At 39.7% G+C, this 17994-nt stretch overlaps 1 protein-coding gene across 2 annotated transcripts in view; it reads right to left on the bottom strand.

Moving 5' to 3' along the window:
* The window catches only part of GOLIM4 (golgi integral membrane protein 4), a 108262-nt gene that overhangs the window by 28646 nt on the left and 61622 nt on the right, over positions 1–17994 (bottom strand). Inside the window, exons 2-7 of one of the 2 annotated variants that reach the window (XM_037525744.2) lie at positions 9330–9404; positions 8070–8119; positions 6199–6252; positions 4745–4895; positions 1485–1567; positions 878–961 (exon numbers count right to left, since the gene is read on the bottom strand). In XM_037525744.2, the coding sequence (XP_037381641.1) occupies positions 878–961; positions 1485–1567; positions 4745–4895; positions 6199–6252; positions 8070–8119; positions 9330–9404 (497 nt within the window). The remainder of the gene's footprint in view (positions 1–877; positions 962–1484; positions 1568–4744; positions 4896–6198; positions 6253–8069; positions 8120–9329; positions 9405–17994) is intronic. The other variant, XM_054700723.1, reaches the window with a different exon arrangement.

Here is a 17994-nt window from a genome sequence, read left to right as displayed (position 1 = left end):
AAGGGATCCCACAGACATAGATGCCAAAGTTTCTGGAATGCAACAAGGCCTATCATATTGTACTTTTAATAATTTTAGAAAGACAAAAAATAGTTCATAGTCTCCTGATAAGTACAGGTAGTTTTTTTATTCCTAATTCTGCCAAGAGGAGTGAAAATCTAGTGACAAAAACACATGGTGAATAAGTTAGCCATCCCAATGTTTTTCCTTTTATAAAAATTGCAAAATGTAGAGTATAGTATTACTTCAATAAGGTCTCCCACACTTGCATCTGCTTGTTTCTTCATTCAGTAAATATTCACTAAGGCCCGCCATATGCCCGGGACTATTCCAGACTTTGAACAGATAGAGCTTATGATTCCTCTTTATACTTCTCCAGTGGTATGAGAGCTCGCTTCTTATTTTCTTTAATTTGACCAACAACACTTAAGTCTAGTTCTCAGAAGAGTGTATGCATACTAGAATTCGGGGAGCAAGTGAGGGAATGACAGAAGTAAAAACCTGACAATAACTTATTTTGTAGCTCGCATCATAAAATCCTGTATTTCCTGTCACAAGAATCAACACAAACGCTATAGCAGCAAAAGCCCATGTAGGTGAGATTTCTGTGATTTAAAACAAGTATTAGACTTCTGCACATAGGGACTAGTGCAGGGTAGAAAGAGTCATGTGCATCATACTACCAGTGCAAAATAATCAATGGTCTATTTAAAGTTCTCTTGATTGAATTTTGAAAGCATGCACAGTTCTCAGAATGAGGATAGCTCTGTCCTAAGACGCTCACTGAAGATTGACTTGTAAGAGACTACATGCATAAAGGAATTCAGAAATGTTAAGCAGACTAAAAAGAACCAGCAGAGGCTGCTACCCTTCTAACCTGTGCAGCAGCTAGTGCACTCTTGTGGTCTTCCAAAGTCACTACAAGTTGTTCATGCTCCGAGAGTAAATTCTTATGCTGTTGCTACACAAAAAAGAATTTTACATGTTGAGTTTTAACATTCTAACATAAAATCTTCTTTGGCTGACAGTGGTATAACCATCCAACACTCTGTTTGCTTGTTTGTTGCTGCAGCATTTGTTAAGATTAAAAATCATTGTAGCAAGAAGGCTATGATTAATGTAGTATTCTAAAATCTAAAATGTGCTACCCACATACTATCATTACAGTGAAATCAAAGTTAAAGGAACAAATACTTCAATAATAAGTCTTTTAAAATAAAAAGCTTATTAAAATGCAACTATCTGGTAAATGAATCATTTCAATACTAATAAAAATATTTGGATTTTCAGACCATCTTTGGTCTTGGTAAAAATCTTATATACACTCTAGTTTAAGCATCTAATTTACTCATCTTGGTAAAAATATTATGTACACTCTAATTTAAGCAAAGCCAAAAATGATGGCCAATCAGGGAATGATTTTTAGTCATTCTATAAGATAAAGCAGACAATAATAGAAAGGAAAATGTTTGGTTTTATTTTACCTTGACATCTTGAAGCTGTGTATGTATGTCTTGATGTGCTTTCCTTAGTTGTCTATTCTCTTCCCTCAAATTGTACACAGTTTCTATTAAAAAAAAAAATTCCACATAAAAACGTTAGATTTTCAGGTTTTATTTTATTATTCTCACATCTAAAGTCTCAAATTGTTTTAGGATTTGTTTTAAACTTTGACAGGATACCAACTCACGAAAAATTACAAAGTTTGGGTATGTGGCATGGATTCATCTGGACAGCCCAAAAAATTTGGTTCATCAGTTTGTTGTCTTTATCAAAGATCACTCAAACTAAAGTGTTGACATGAAAATTACTTAGCAAAGTATCAAAGGCATTGTCACACTCTGCTAATTAAGGTCTCTTAAGAAATTTCTTCCAAAAACTAATTTGTAACACCAATACTATATATAGGTTATTTTTATAATAGAGTCTCTCCCTCTCTCTCACTCTTCTCTCTTTTATTATTTCTTTCTTATTCTTTTGTATTTGTTGCCTCTTCCTGCACCCCAAGGTATCAGTATATTCTCTTTCTGATGACAAGCACTCTATACTAAACTATATTTCTCCTTTTATCCAGGATACCAAGAATTTCATTTTTTTATTTTTTAAAGATTTATTTTATTCATTTATGCACACAAGAACTGGGGTATAGGCCAGAGGTGTGGGGGCTGAGAGGATTCACCAGAGTCAGAGTGGGGAGCAGAACAGGCAGACTGACTGAAATACACTGCTGGGAGGAGCAGCAGGCAAGACAGAAAGGTCTGCTGCGCCTTGTGGGTCAGCAACCTGGCCAGGGATCCAACAATCCAACTCGGTGCTGCAGTGGCTGGCGATAGCTTGATAGCACTAAGAATTTAACCCTGTGCCACCAGGAAGGCCCAGTGCCAAGAAGTTTAGACCAGATTATGAGGCTTGAATTTCCTCAGAACACAGAACTTACATACATGTGTCCTATATTCCATCGTTCTTTTTTCTCACTTTTCTGCATAATTTGTTAAAAATTGCTATCTATTGACTTCAAAGAAAATATAGAGTAGACATAAGAATACCTGCCATCTAAGGCTATTGCTAAAACCAAATGATCTGTATTATGTAAAACATGCCAAGCACAGAAAATGTTATTTATAGAAAATGTTATTTCTCATTCGTTAATGAATTTACTAATTGGTATGATTTAGTATATTTACTCATCCCAGCTCAAGGGGCCCCATGTCTCTTCCTTCACCAAACAAAGGTATCACTACTGCAAGCTCGGCAATGCCATGACACTGGAGTCCCTGGTTCTTTCCTCACTGAAATGACCTTTGTGAGGACTTTTTTCCTTTTGCTGGTTTGTCATCTTCAATGACCCTCACCACCTGCCACGTCACTAGCACACCAAGGCCCCTACATGTCTGCATGCCTTGGGCATCATCTGTTCCTATCTGGCCCACCTCTACCAAGACCATCTGCATCCTTTGTAAACTGCCTTGGTAGTTACTTAATTCCCATGTGCCTTTTTTGCTGCAATTATTTTGAAACACTAATTTGAAAAAAAAATTGCAAAAAATGTACAGAGAAATCTAAAGTCCCCATAACCCACCTGCCCTTGGGGAAGAACTACATGACATCTTACATACATGCAATGCACTGCATCCTAACCAGGAAATTGTTTAGTATAATACAATTGACTACAGATTTTTCAGATTTCATAACTGTTTTTACAAACACTGTATGTCTTTTAAAACTAATTTTCATTTTCAAATGTACTTAGCACCTGAAAAGTTGATTGTAAAATGCCTATTTCCCTTTTCCAGAAGTAACATATACTCAGAGCATGACAGGTTTCTGTTCACATTTACTATGAAAACATCTGGTGCTGGTGTAGATGGCAGTTACTTTTCATTAAAGATTTACCACATACCACTAAATATTCTAGGTGCTTTACATGAATTATTTAATCCTCATACTGAGACAGGGCAAGCTAGGGTTATTAGGCAGTTTTAAGGATAGTGCAGGAGGGGACCTCTGAAAAATTTAGGGAGGCTTTAGAGATAAGGACAAGCAAGGGAAAGTAACCCATTCCATTAGGAAAAACAAACATGCCAGGACCAAGGACAACATTGTTAATGCTGGTACTGGTTTCCTTCAGGTGGTAAAGGGAGGCGGAGATTGGAGAAATGGAGAGTGGTTTAATTTATGGTCACATTAGAAGGGCAGCTGTTTAACTTCAATGCAGGGATGCCCATCCAGAGGACTGGGCCATAAATTTAAAGATGCAACAAATGGGGAAAGAGAAAGCTGTTAGATAAGGAACGTGAAGATCCCCCTACTCAGTAGCAAATTAAGTGAGACAGCCGAGAACTAACCAATCACAAAGAGACTGGGGCAGCTTTAGAATAATGAGGGAAAAAAGGTATATATTCCCTAAGACACGACTCCACTTTGGCTTCCTTGCCCCTCCCAGGCTTGGTTCCCTGGCCTGGGAGTCCCACTTTATTTCTGCTCTTTTTCTCCTCAATAAACTTTTTCTTCTAAACAAACCTGCCTCTTCTCGCTTGCTTGCCTGAGCGTCTGCGAAGTTCCTGCTGTGGCTTCGTGAGACACCAACCCATGGGGGTCTAGCGGCTGGGGCTCAGCGCTGCCCTGCAGCATGAAATCCTATCCCGGCTGGGAGACTAGGCCTGACAATTCCGGTATCAATACCAAGCCTGCAAGCAAGCTTGATAATTTGTAAGATTATCTCAGTTTTATAGATGGAGTCTGCAGTAATTACATTATTTATCAATTTCTGCAGGGTCACAAAACTAGTAATTGAAGAACAGCCAACGTTCACCAGGACAGTGACTATAGAGCAGGAGCTTTCTGAAGCTACTATTAATCAGTAGCATGGAGTCTTTCTGCCCCCTTGGAGATTTTTAGAAATGTCTGGAGAAAATGCCCAAATGACAGGGGACAGTAATGGCATTTTAAGTAAGAGGTCAGCGATACTAAATGTCTCCCAACACACCTTAAAAATGAAGTGTCTTGCCCAACATGGCTGATGCAGCCCATGGAAAAACACTTAAGTATTCCATTCTGATTCACTGTACAAACCCAAAGAAATAAAAATTAATGTTCAGCGTTACAGAGAAATAAGTGGCTGATAACAGACCACATGATAAATGTAGATCAATCACTATGCAAAAAATAAAAAGCCTACTGTTCCATTAAAACATAGTTATGGGTCATATTCCCATTTAAACTGGCTAATAAGATTTCCAAATACCTTTTAACTTAGAAAGTTCTTGTTCTTTCTCTTGCTGCAGCTGCAGGTATTTCTGCTTATGGTCATTAAATGTCCTACTGAAGTCTTCTCCTTGTTTACGATGTTCTTCTTCCAAATCACTGTGCTGTTTCTTCAGCTCCTCGTGTTGACTCTACAAAGATGAAAACTTGAGTGGTGATTTACAGTTTCCAAATGTTATCATTTGGAGCCTGTCTCTTGAAAGAAAGCAGGAACAAGTGAAGAAGTAGCTTCCTTTTTCTCAAGTTGCTTGTAATTCATGCAGTTCCTCTCCGTTTCACTTACATTCAATGAATAGCTTGGGATCATAGCCAAAAATAACATTCTCCTTAGATTCTAACATCAATGTGAACAATAAGAAATTACAACTTAGCATGAAAGATGGAAAAGGGAGCTATTTGGGAAAATTCCCAAGGAAATTTCCATTACTGTGGAAACTAGGTAAAGCTACTGGAAAAATTTATGCCTTCCTGGGCATTCTAGACTTCCTCTTTCAATGTAATGTTTTCCCAGGAACAATTCAATTTCCCTTCTTTGGTTTTTATTCTTCCTGATAATCAAGTTTAATGAAGAAGAAGGAGTGGAAAAGATTCTTCTCTCTTTTGGGGAATTAATAAATCAATGGGTTAGAAAATGATTCTATTTATCTTGACCCTATTTATAATATTATGTTGTACTCACCATCTAGACAAAATCTACAGCCTCCAACTTCTCCAATAACTAAGGATGTCTAAGGACAGTTAATTCACTTTCTTGATAATAGGAAAGATTCTGTTTTCAATGAAAAGCAATGCCTGAGTGATATAGAAGACAGACACTATCAAATAAACAACTGGAGGTCAGGGGTAGAGATCTCAGGAGTTGAGATCACAGGAGTTGAGATCACAGGAGTTTTCTACTGTGCACAATGACACACCACTTATCTCTGAACTTGACGGACCAGTGAATCTCCCTTCCTCCTTCCCTCTCTCTCATCTTGAAACACAGTAATGAGTTTTACCTAATAACATAGGAAGGGAAATTTTTACATATAAATTCCTCTACAAAAGGACACAATAAATATTAGTAAAATGAAGGAAGCTTTCTAGTAGACCTACTGCCTCCAGTGAGTCTAAGCTAAAAGAAAATAACTGAGCAAAAACACTGAGAGAAATTAAATAAACAAATAAAAAGCCTTAGAGAATAAAGTGAAGAACAAAATTAGTAATTAGCTGACCGGAGAGCATGATTTATAGAAAATGTGCAATGTGCTAAAATATGTGTTTTAAATTGGGTGATAAATATGATGAGACATTACAATTACACATCATTTCTATTCAAGTATGACTTTAATATAACATAGCACAATACAAATCAGTTTTCTGTAAACCTTCCTTAATCACTTATGATACTTAATACTCTAATTCATTCATGAAGAAAAAGCTTAAGTTACTCACTTTCAGCATCTGATGTTGAACATTCAATGCACTGTATCTACTATTGGAATCTTGCTGTAAATTGAAAAGAAAATAGTTAACACAAAAATAACCTATCTGACTCTTACGTTAAACTCAGCTTAAAGTTCTTAATAAATGCATTCAATCCATTTCACTTATGTAAGCCAAAATGAATTCTATCCTTGAAGCAGGATATCACTTGAGCCATCTCTTTATTTAATATCAGATATGAAGTTTGAACATTCCCATATATTTGCTAGATTTTGGTAATTAAAAGCAAGATATAGAATCCTAAAACAGAAGTCTAGCAGAGTTGATTTACTTCCACTCTCCTATCCAGGGAAGAGCTGAATTTAGAGAGGAATTTGTCCCTGACACACACTGACCACACTTGGATAATACATTGTGTTGGGTGCTCTCAGGGGGCAGAGAGGATAAACCAACAGGAAGCAGGTCCTCCATGCTTAGCATGGCTTAAGGGAGGGAAGAGTAAAGACAATACCCTTCACCAAATTTCAAGGGGAAAGAAATTCTACACACATTACTTTACCTCAGGAGATTCCATTTTACAAAGTGAAAAACTGATAAAGAACTAGGAACAGGCCAAGGGCAAACACTGGCTTCAGTAGCAGAGTCAGGACTGAAGCTTGAATCTAATCTATAGCTGAACTTCATAACTGAAGTATATCTTTGAGTGGAATAGTTTCACATATGAACCTCACACATTTCCATAATCCTGGGTCCACCACAATCAGTCAGAAGCTTTCTAGTAGTCCTACTGCCTCCAGTCTAAGATGAAAGAAAATATCTAGGGAGAAACACTAAGAGATATTAAATTAAAAAGCCATCTGACATGTTTCTCTCCTTGCATTGTATGGGTCTGTCCCTAAGCCACACATCTTACTCTGCCCCATAGCCAGGACACATACACTTGTGGTCATTTCTTGTTTCACATTTTTACATCTTATAAAATGAAATATAATTTTGTGTTATTACTTCATTTTATTGCTTTACAATTTTGTTTAACTTATAAGGAAATTATATGGTAAAATACACAGTAGTGTGCATACAAGCTTGGTTGGGGGTGGGGTGGGCTTTAAAATCATGTAAGCGTTGAAGGCTGATAGTCTCCTAGCCATTCAAGGAACTGACTCTTCTCATTCTTAATACTCCCAAATGTCAATGTTTTATTCAACTAATACTCATATTTTTCTTAGAATAAGAGAAAGACTTGTTTTTCTCCAGTTAATTTAAACATTAAAAAAATGATTTAAATGTCAGTATCATTCATTCACTCATTCATTCCACAAATGCTTTTAAAAGCCAGCTACTATTAGACTCTACACAGTATTGTCTGTGCAAGTAACAGTAAAGTTGTGCAAAGACAAACCAAAATAAATATTACAGTCTACAGAGAGAATAACAAATAAAAGAGTAAAGTGTTTTATTGGAAAATTTTTTTTGATTTTTAAGACTGATTTATTTATTTATTTATACAAGCACTGGGTACAGTCAGAAGCACAGGAGGGTGAGAGAATTCACCAGAGTCAGAGCGGAGAGCAGAGCAGGCCGACTGACAAAGTACACTGCTGAGGGGAGCAGGGGGCAGCAGGAGAGGTCTGCGCGCCACATGGGACCCTCACCCAGTGGCCGGGGATCGAACCGGCGGCGCTGTAGAGGCTGCAGGCAGCTTCGCAACCAAGCACTCAACCGCTCTGCCACCAGGGAGGCCCCTTTTATTGGAAATTTTTCGTGGCAAAAATATGTATTTCAGCCCTACAATTCTAATGATCGACAGAATAGAAGATCTTGTAGCTGTATTTTCCTCTACTTCAAGTTTCATGAAACAAAAATTAAGAAAAAAAACTTACCCTTCCTTTATTTAATGTTTCTTGTGCTTCTAACTTGTAAACAAGAAAATCTAGGGAATACAAAATGGAGAAAAGAAAATTTAAATCAGTTTATTGTGGAATAATTTAACATCTTTATGAATAAATACAAACTTTATTCAGACTTGCAAAAAAGTGTTTTAGGTTTATAACAACCTTCTTGGTTACTCGTATACTTTATTTTCTCTCTTAATGCTTTAAAAAAGTTGAAAAGTATTGTAAATCTCCTTTTTACCTTAAAGTTATATATCTTGCATCAACAAAATCACATTATAGCCAAATGATTAAAAGCACATGTAGAATGTCACTATGATTAACTCTCCCCAAAATTAAGGAGAAAACATGAGGCACATCCAAATACAGAGATGATTTATTGCAATCCACTAGATGGCGTACTAAAGTCATCCAGCACCTGAATGCGCCTAAAGCTTTATTATCCACTAGATGGCCCTATAAAATCACTCTACATTTGAAGATAAGGAAATCGAAGTCCCATCAAAGCAGCTTAATGATGTCAAACCTCTATTCTTCCACAGTCTTAATCCAGGGGTAGGCAAAACTTCCTTAAGCCAAACTGTTCTCCCTCCTTTATACACCACTCCATGGTAATCAGGCAGAACAACTAATTTAAATGTCAAAATTTAGCACAAAACATGAATAAATAAAAATAAGAAGGCAGATAACATAAAATCTATGCTTTATGGAAAAATTCTGATAAAAATCAAATGCATTGCCTAATACCCGGGCTAAATATCAAATCTTTCAAATTGAACCAACTGGCTGTGGCAATAAAAGCCTTAAAAAATAAGTCAGTACATAACCTAAAAGACACCATATATAATGAGATCAATTTATTATAAGGGTATATATGTGCACATGAATATATATATAATAGTTGGCTATTCAGGGCACCGCATACTGTTAATTCCTGCATATCTGCACACAAAAGTTTCGGGAATTAGTAACATATGTGTGTAATATCCAAATGAAAAGCTATTTCAAAATATATTGAAATAATATATGTGGCACAAACTATGTGGAAGATTCTATATCCAATCTTGAGCAGGAGTTATTTTATTACAAAATGCAGAACACATTGTTTGCTCTCTCTTTCTCTGCCCACCTATAAAACTGACTTTGGGTAAATCTGCAAAATTTCTTTGCAAACAAATAGTAAAGCAAGTATATGACTCATCAAAGAATACAATAAAAACATCAACACAAATTACATTATTTACTAACCTTCCTTTGCTTTCTTATGTTCAAGTCTTTCCTTTTGCAATGATTTCTCTAATCTTGATCGGTGTTCATACACAACTGGGGGGGAAAAAAAGAGTTAAAATTTGACTACAAAGAAAGTTTAAAGTGCAATTAACATCGATTTTCACAACATAAGGTAAAAAGTTTAGAGCACTTTCACAATTAAAAACGTTTGTATTGTAAGCTCCCTATTCTGGGTAAAATAGAGACACAATGTAGACGAGATGTTTTGCTGACTCCTCTATTGTCACCCCCTTTTTTAAAATTTATATAAGAACTGGGGTACAGGCCAGAGGCGTGGCAGAGTGAGAGGATTCACCAGAGACAAAGCAGGGAGCAGAACAGGTAGACTGACTGAAAGCACTGCTGAGGGAAGCAGCGGGTGAGACAGGAGAGGTCTGCCGTGCCATGTGGGTATCTCCCTGGCTGGTCAGGAATCGAATCCACACTGCAGAGGTTGTGGACAGCTCCACAGCACTGCATTCAACCAGCTGTGCCACCAGGGAGGCCCCTATGGTCTACCCTTTATGGAACCTTGCTTTGCAGTTCCTTTTCCTCATTTCCTCCATTTCCTCTGCCTCTTCAGTGTGAATCTCCCTGAGGTTTTATGTCTCTTCCTGGGCAACCGTGTCCACTCTCATGACTTCAGGCACCATCTGTGCAATGTTTACCCCACATGCATATTTCTAGCTCCCACCTCTCAGAACTCGAAAGTACTTCCTAGAGTCTGCAGGGTGTTTCTACGTCAACAACCCCATACGGACTGCTGAGTCAACATGAGCTGAAACTGAATTAAGGCTGCCCAGTCAGGTAAGCAAATCTCAGCAGGCTGCCACTGGGGTGAAAGCAGAAGAAGTGTTTTCTTTTCTTTCTTTTTTTTTTTTTTAAAGATTTATTTATTTATTTATACAAGCACTGGGTACAGTCAGAAACACGGGAGGGTGAGAGAATTCACCAGAGCCAGAGCGGGGAGCAGAGCAGGCAGAACACTGCTGAGGGGAGCAGCGGGCAGCAGGAGAGGTCTGTGCTCCATGTGGGACCCTCGCCCGGCAGCCAGGGATCGAACCAGCACTGCAGAGGCTGTGGGCAGCTTCCCAACCCAGCACTCAACTGCTGAGCCACCTGGGAGGCCCGGAGGAAGTGTTTTCTGATGGCAAGGAAAACACAGGTGAGAGTCAAAGAAATGAGGGAGGGAAGTAAACTCCTAAAAAAAATCCCATGTGAGTGCTCACAAAAGAGTAAATCAGGATTTTATTAACATGACAAGAGACCAGGGCCTCCCCTGGTGGCACAGCTGTTGAGCACTGAGTTGCAAAGCTGCCCACAGCCTCTGCAGTGCCAGTTCAATCCCCACCTCAAGAGGGTCCCACATGGCACACGCATACCTCTCCTGCCACGCCCACTGCTCCCCTCAGCAGTGCATTTGTCAGTCTGCCTGTTCTGTTCCCAGCTCTGGCTCTTGTGAATTCTCTCACCCTCCTGCGCTTCTGACTGTACTAGTGTTTGTATGTATGTATGTATGTATGAATAAATAAATAAATAAACAACCAAACAAACAAATAAATAAATCTTTAAAAAAAAAAAAAACAAAAAACATGGCAAGAGACCAGTACAGCCTGGTATCCCAGTGTAAGACCTTCCTGCGCTTGATCACCCAGGTTACTCTGAAGAAGTCAGAGCTGCCTGGTGAGTCAGGGAGGAAGCAGCAATGTTTTAGGAGGAAAACAGGAAAAAGAAGCCTGTCATAACTCTCTTCCCCACTACAACTTCATATATAGTAAGCAGGAGCTGCAAGAGAGGGAGAAGCTTTATCTCTACAAATAAAATATGTATTATTATACTGGCCTAGATCAGATATGATACTTACTAAACCAAGACCATGTTTATTGATAAAAGTTGTTGAAAGATATGTATTTTTTTTAATTTTTATCTGAGCGGAGCCAAGAAGCAAGCAAGTCTGTCTCAGATTTCATCCAGGGACAGAAAGCCAAGTCCCACAAAGTGGTTTGAACAGGCAATGAGGGGAGAGAAGAGAATAAAGTAAATTTCTGATGCGCTCTTCGAATCTGTTCACCATGACAGTCACACACGATCTCACTCTCTGGCGAGCTAAGCCAAACCCACCATTCGGTTCTCTCAGCAGTCCCAAATCCCAATGATTATCTGACACAGAATTTCATCATCAATCACAGAAGGACCAACAACTAGTCTCATATGCCAGCTGTCCAAAGAGCCCTGCCTCGTGCCTGATAGGGCCACTTGCTGCCAAAGGGCTTCCTAGTCCCTCCCCCTGCCCTTTCCCCATTGTCACAGCTCTCAGTTCCCAGCTAATGCTGTCCTCTTTCCAACATGGCCATCATCTCCTGGGTCCTCCACCTTCTCCTGAAATGGCACCTTTCATTTTGTCTTCCCCACGGCTGCACCTATGACAACCATGACCCTTCCACCTCCACGCACACTGCTGCCAATATCTCTGGCCACAACTCCTAGAATGCCTGCCCCGTCCGAACTGGTGTGGGGTCGTCCTCCAATGGGATGTTGTCCCCAAGCTCATCTATTCCCTCATCCTCAGTCCCCACTTGTCACTGCGATGACTCTGATCATATTCCTTTTCTCTTGGGCTCTCATTCTTCCCACCAAATGACACTTTCCCCCAAGTACTATTACTATAAAGTAACCCCACACAACCCTGTTTTTATTAGCACCTGGCGCCATATTATGAGTAGAAACACCAAATGAATAGACATTGCCGTTGGCCTCAAGAAACTCAAGTCAGGCCTCCCTGGTGGCGCAGCGGTTGAGCGCTAGGCTGAGAAGCTGCCCGCAGCCTCTGCAGCACCGGTTTGATCCCAGGCCGCTGGTGAGGGTCCCACATGGCTCGGCAGACATCCCTTGCCACGCCCGCTGCTCCCCTCAACAGTGTATTTCGTCAGTCTGCCTGTTCTGTTCCCCACTCTGGCTCTGGTGAATTCTCTCACCCTCCTGCGCATCTGACTATACCCAGTGCTTGTATAAATAAATAAATAAATAAATAAATCTTTGAAAAAAAAGAAAAGAAACTCAAGTCTAGCAGGGAAGAGGAATTAGGTAGTTTGTAAATAAAAGGTAAATAAAGGTAGCATCATAAAGTAAAGTTAAGGCCAGAGACAGACAAGGATGTGAGAGAAGTGAAGAAAGAGTGATCTCTTGCGATTCTGTGAGTAAAAAGTAGTTTGGCAAGTGGGGGCACCACAGGAAGAAGGCATGTCAGGAAGCTATCACAGGGACAAAGGAGACGGAGGTGTAGAATTGGACAAAAGGCAGTTGTGCCACAGAATCCTTGATTCTGAGTCCATCACTAGAAATCACATTTTGTTCAAGCATGTATTTGCACTTTACACAAGTCTCTCAGCCAATTTCTAAAAATCTATTAAAACCATTAAGTTCCTTAAATTGTTATTGTTTCATCTTTTCTAAAAAATATTATTTATATACTGCTCCCCTCCCCCGCCCACAGAGGCGGCACTCTCCGACCCGCAGAGAGGAGGAAACAACAAACCAAAACAGCCCACAAGAACAAACGACGCAGCAAGCGGGACTGTGAGTGGAAAGGGACTATTGCAGCCACCACACCCCGTGAACGGGAGCTGAGGCGAACCCTGCAGGATCCGCCGCGGCGGTGAGCGAACGGCTCCGGGCGCCATTAGAGAAGAACAAAGACCCCGGGAGACACGCACACAGCCCGGGCTGCCGGTAAGCTGGCGCGGGAACGCGGCTCGCTCCGCACTTGAAAAGCAAGTGCAGACCTGGATCGCGGCTGCCCAGGTCCCCGCGCCTGCGACCTAGGCTTGCGGGGAGACGACCTAGGCTTGTGGGGAGACGCGCGGAGGTCCTCAAGGAGGTGAAGGTCCCTCCCTGAGTGAGCAGGAACCAGGCGCCCAGGCACGGGAGCGGTGCAAAAGGCGCCATTCCCGCGCCACTGAACTGGGCTACAGCCCGCGTCCTGGACCTGAGGGCTTTGAACTGAGACCCAGGGCACGAAAATTCGGGGCGTGGTTTCTCCACGACGGTGGGGCACAAGGCAGACACAGCACCCCAAAGCTGTTGAGGTGTACCCTACCATTCCCGCTCTGTTCTCTGTCCCACGGGGTGGGGGGAGGCGAAAAACAGCCCCCCAAGGACAATAGGAGAGATCTCTGGCGCCACCTAGCGACCAGGAAAAAAAAAGTCACTAACACCCTATAAAACAGGACATTTCTTAAGACTGCTTGAAAAGGGCAGAAGGTTTCTGGAGGACCCAGTGGCCAGCCGGGAAGTTATTCCACGCCAGGCCCCTTCCGACCAGCAGTCTGAGCCCACAGAGGGAGCAGGCACCCACGTCCGGGGCAGACCGGGTGCGCAGAAGAGTGTGCCTGAAACCGGAGGCGCAGGGACTGCATCCCGCTTCGCCATTTGAGAACAGGGACATTTCTTCAGTAAAAACTGCCTAAAACCAGCAGAAAGCTCCCCCAGAAGACAGAGATGGCTCCTGGAAGAGCCAGAGGGGAGCGGAGAAGTTCACCCAAGATGTCAGTCAGTCCGAGCAACACAGTGTCCCAACGCATACGACAAATTAGAAAACAGACAGTAGGGAGTAGAAGAACCACACGCAACCTAAAAACTCCTCAGGAAAGAAGCACACCACAAAAAGAAAACCACTCCCCAGATTGCAACGACAGCAACTTGGAAGAACTTCTGAGCCTTCCAGAAAGAGAATTTAAAATTGCCATGATTAAAAAAGTGATAGATCAGAAGAAGGAAATTGAGTCCCTAAAGAGGGAAGTAAGAGAAATGCAGGAGATCAAAGAATTAATGGAGGAACTAAAGAACTCTGGGAAAAGCAATGAAAGCAGAATAGATGAAATGGAAGAACGAATAAGTAATCTTGAAGACACAGAAATAAAAAGAACCAAAACAGAAAAGGAAAGAGAAGTACGAAGGAAAAAGAATGAAGAAAGACTTCGGGAACTATCTGACTCCATGAGGAAAGGAAATATAAGAGTTATAGGAATTCCAGAAGGAGAGGAGAGAGATGTAGGAACAGAGAAAATATTCATGGATATAATTGAAGAGAACTTCCCAAATGCGAAGAAGGAGCTGAAAATTGATATACAAGAAGCAAGAAGAACACTAAACTTCCACGACGAAAGGAAAAACACAGCAAGACACATAATAGTAAAGCTCCCAAGAATCCAGGACAAGGAAAAAATAATGAAGCTGACAAGAGGGAAGAAACAGATAACATTCAAAGGAAAACCAATCAGGCTGACATCAGACTTCTCTGAAGAAACACTACGGGCAAGGAGAGAGTGGAGGGACATAGTCAACAGACTCCAAGAAAACAGATGCCAACAAGAATACTCTATCCCGCAAAGCTCTCTTTCCTCCATGAAGAAAGAATATGGACCTTCCCAGACAAAGAGAAACTCCGGAATTTCATTGCGACTAAACCCCCACTCCAAAAAATACTACGAGGAATCCTAAAGCCAGAACCTCAGAGGGACGAATAACAACGAAAGAAGACCAAAAAAAAAAAAAAAGTTATTAAAAGAATAAATAAATAAAATCAAAGGAAAGACAAACATAATGGCAAATACAGATGCTAACATATCAATATTAACTCTAAATGTAAATGGACTAAACTCTTCAATAAAAAGACACAGAGTTGCAGCCTGGATTAAGAAACAAAACCCAACCTTTTGCTGTCTCCAGGAAACACATTTAGCTACAAAAGATAAAAATAGGCTCAAAGTCAAAGGATGGAAAACAATCCTACAAGCAAATGGGCCAAAAAAGAAAGCAGGAACAGCTATACTTATATCAGATAAAACAGACTTCAAACTCAAAAAAATAAAAAGAGACCCCAATGGTCACTACATTATGATTAAGGGGACAATACTTCAAGAAGAAATAACACTCATTAACATATACTCACCAAACGAAAGAGCACCAAAATATATCAGACAACTGTTGTCCTCTCTGAAAACAGACATCAGAGAAAACACATATGTAGTGGGAGACTTCAACACACCACTATCAACAATGGATAGATCAACAAGACAAAAAATAAGTAAAGAAACTAAAGCTCTAAATAAGGACCTAGAGCATTTGGGCTTAACAGACATCTATAGAACACTAAACCCAAAAAAAACGGAGTACACATTTTTCTCAAGCGCACATGGATCATTCTCCAGGATCGATCACATACTGGGGCACAAGACAAACATCAACAGATACACCAAGATTGAAATCATACCAACCATCTTTTCTGACCACGAAGGCATCAAACTAGAAATAAATCATAAAAAGAAGGCAAGGAACTATCCTACCTCATGGAGATTAAAAGCCACACTACTGGAAGACCACTGGACTAACGAGGAGATCAAAGAAGAAATTAAAAAATTCTTTGAATTGAATGACAAGGAGGACACCAATATCCTAAATGTATGGGATGCAGCAAAAGCAGTAATAAGAGGAAAATATATAGCAATAGAAGCTCACATCAAAAAACAAGAAAGAACTCAAAGAAACAACCTAATCTCGAAGCTCAAAGATCTAGAAAAAGAACAACAAAAAACCCCAGAACCAGTAGAAGAAAAGAAATAATAAAAACCAAAGCAGAAATAAATGAAATTGAAACTAAAAAAACAATCCAAAAGATCAATGAAACCAAGAGCTGGTTCTTTGAAAAAATAAATAAAATAGACAAACCCCTAGCCAGGCTCACAAAGGAAAAAAGGGAGAAAGCACAAATACACAGAATCATAAATGAAAGAGGAGAAATCACAACGGACACAGCAGAAATCAAAAGAATAATCAGTAACTACTATGAACAGTTATATGGAAACAAGTTCAACAATCTAGAGGAGATGGACAAATTCCTACAACTCTACAATCACCCAAAGCTAGATAAAGAAGAAATAGAACACCTAAACAGACCAATTACAAGCAGCGAAATTGAAATGGTAATTAAAAACCTCCCCAAAAACAAAAGCCCAGGACCTGATGGATTTACAAATGAATTCTACCAAACATTCAGAGACGAATTAGTGCCTATCCTTCACAAACTCTTCCAAAAAATTGAGAAGGAAGGGACAATACCAAACACGTTCTATGAAGCCAATATTACACTAATACCAAAACCAAATAAGGACAACACAAAAAAGGAAAACTATAGGCCAATCTCCCTAATGAACACTGATGCAAAAATCCTCAATAAAATTTTAGCTATCGGAATCCAACAATGTATCCATAAGATAATTCACCACGACCAAGTTGGATTCATTCCAGGGGCACAAGGATGGTTTAACATCCGAAAATCAATCAACGTTATCCAACACATCAACAAAAAGAAATATAAAAACCATATGATAATATCAATAGATGCTGAGAAAGCTTTCGACAAAGTGCAACACCCTTTCATGATAAAAGCCCTTGAAATTCTTGGGATACAAGGAACATACCTCAACATCATAAAGGCCATCTATGACAAGCCAACAGCCAGTATCATTCTCAATGGTGAAAAGCTGAAAGCAATTCCATTAAGATCTGGAACAAGACAAGGATGTCCACTCTCACCACTGCTTTTCAATATAATACTGGAAGTCCTAGCCAGAGCAATAAGACAAGAGAAAGACATCCAAGGAATCCAAATAGGAAAAGAAGAAGTCAAACTATCACTATTTGCAGATGATATGATAATATACATAGAGAACCCCAAAATCTCCACAGAAAAACTAATTCAACTCATCAATCAATTCAGTAAAGTGGCAGGATACAAAATCAACACGCAAAAGTCAGTAGCCTTCCTATACACAAACAATAAATCTGAAGAAGAAGAAATCAAAAAAACCACCCCTTTTATTATCGAAACAAAAAAAATCAAATATTTGGGAATAAATCTAACAAAAGAGGTAAAGGACCTATACAAAGAAAACTATAAAACACTGTTAAAAGAAATAGAAGAAGACACAAAGAAATGGAAAGACATCCCCTGCTCATGGATTGGAAGAATAAACATTATTAAAATGGCCATCCTACCAAAAGCAATATACAGATTCAATGCTATTCCAATCAAAATCTCAATGGCATTCTTCAAAGAAATAGAACAATTATTGATGAAATTCATATGGAATCACCAAAAACCCCGAATAGCCAAAGCTCTACTGAAAAAAAAAGAAGGAAATGGAGGCATCACACTCCCAGACTTCAAACTATACTACAAAGCCATAATCATCAAAACTGCATGGTATTGGAACAAGAACAGACATACCGACCAATGGAATCGAATAGAAAATCCAGAAATAAACCCACAGATTTATGGTCAACTAATCTTTGACAAAGGAGCAAAGACTATGCATTGGAGCAAAGAAAGTTTGTTCAATAAATGGTGCTGGGAAAACTGGGTCGCTACATGCAAAAGAATGAAGCTTGACCACTACCTCACACCATACACAAAAATCAACTCAAAATGGATTAAAGAACTAGACATAAGACCTGAAACCATAAAATACATAGAAGGAAATATAGGCGAAACACTACGGGATTTGCACATCAAAGACATCTTTACAGACACATCACCCAAAGCAGTGATAGTGAAGAGAAAGATAAACAGCTGGGACTACATCAA

Source organism: Talpa occidentalis, unplaced genomic scaffold, assembly GCF_014898055.3.
Source record: "Talpa occidentalis isolate TD23 unplaced genomic scaffold, MPIMG_talOcc4v2.1 talOcc4.4, whole genome shotgun sequence".
Lineage (NCBI taxonomy): Eukaryota > Metazoa > Chordata > Mammalia > Eulipotyphla > Talpidae > Talpa > Talpa occidentalis.
The sequence above is the reverse complement of the archived record's forward strand: the minus strand, read 5'-3'. Positions and strand labels throughout refer to the sequence as shown.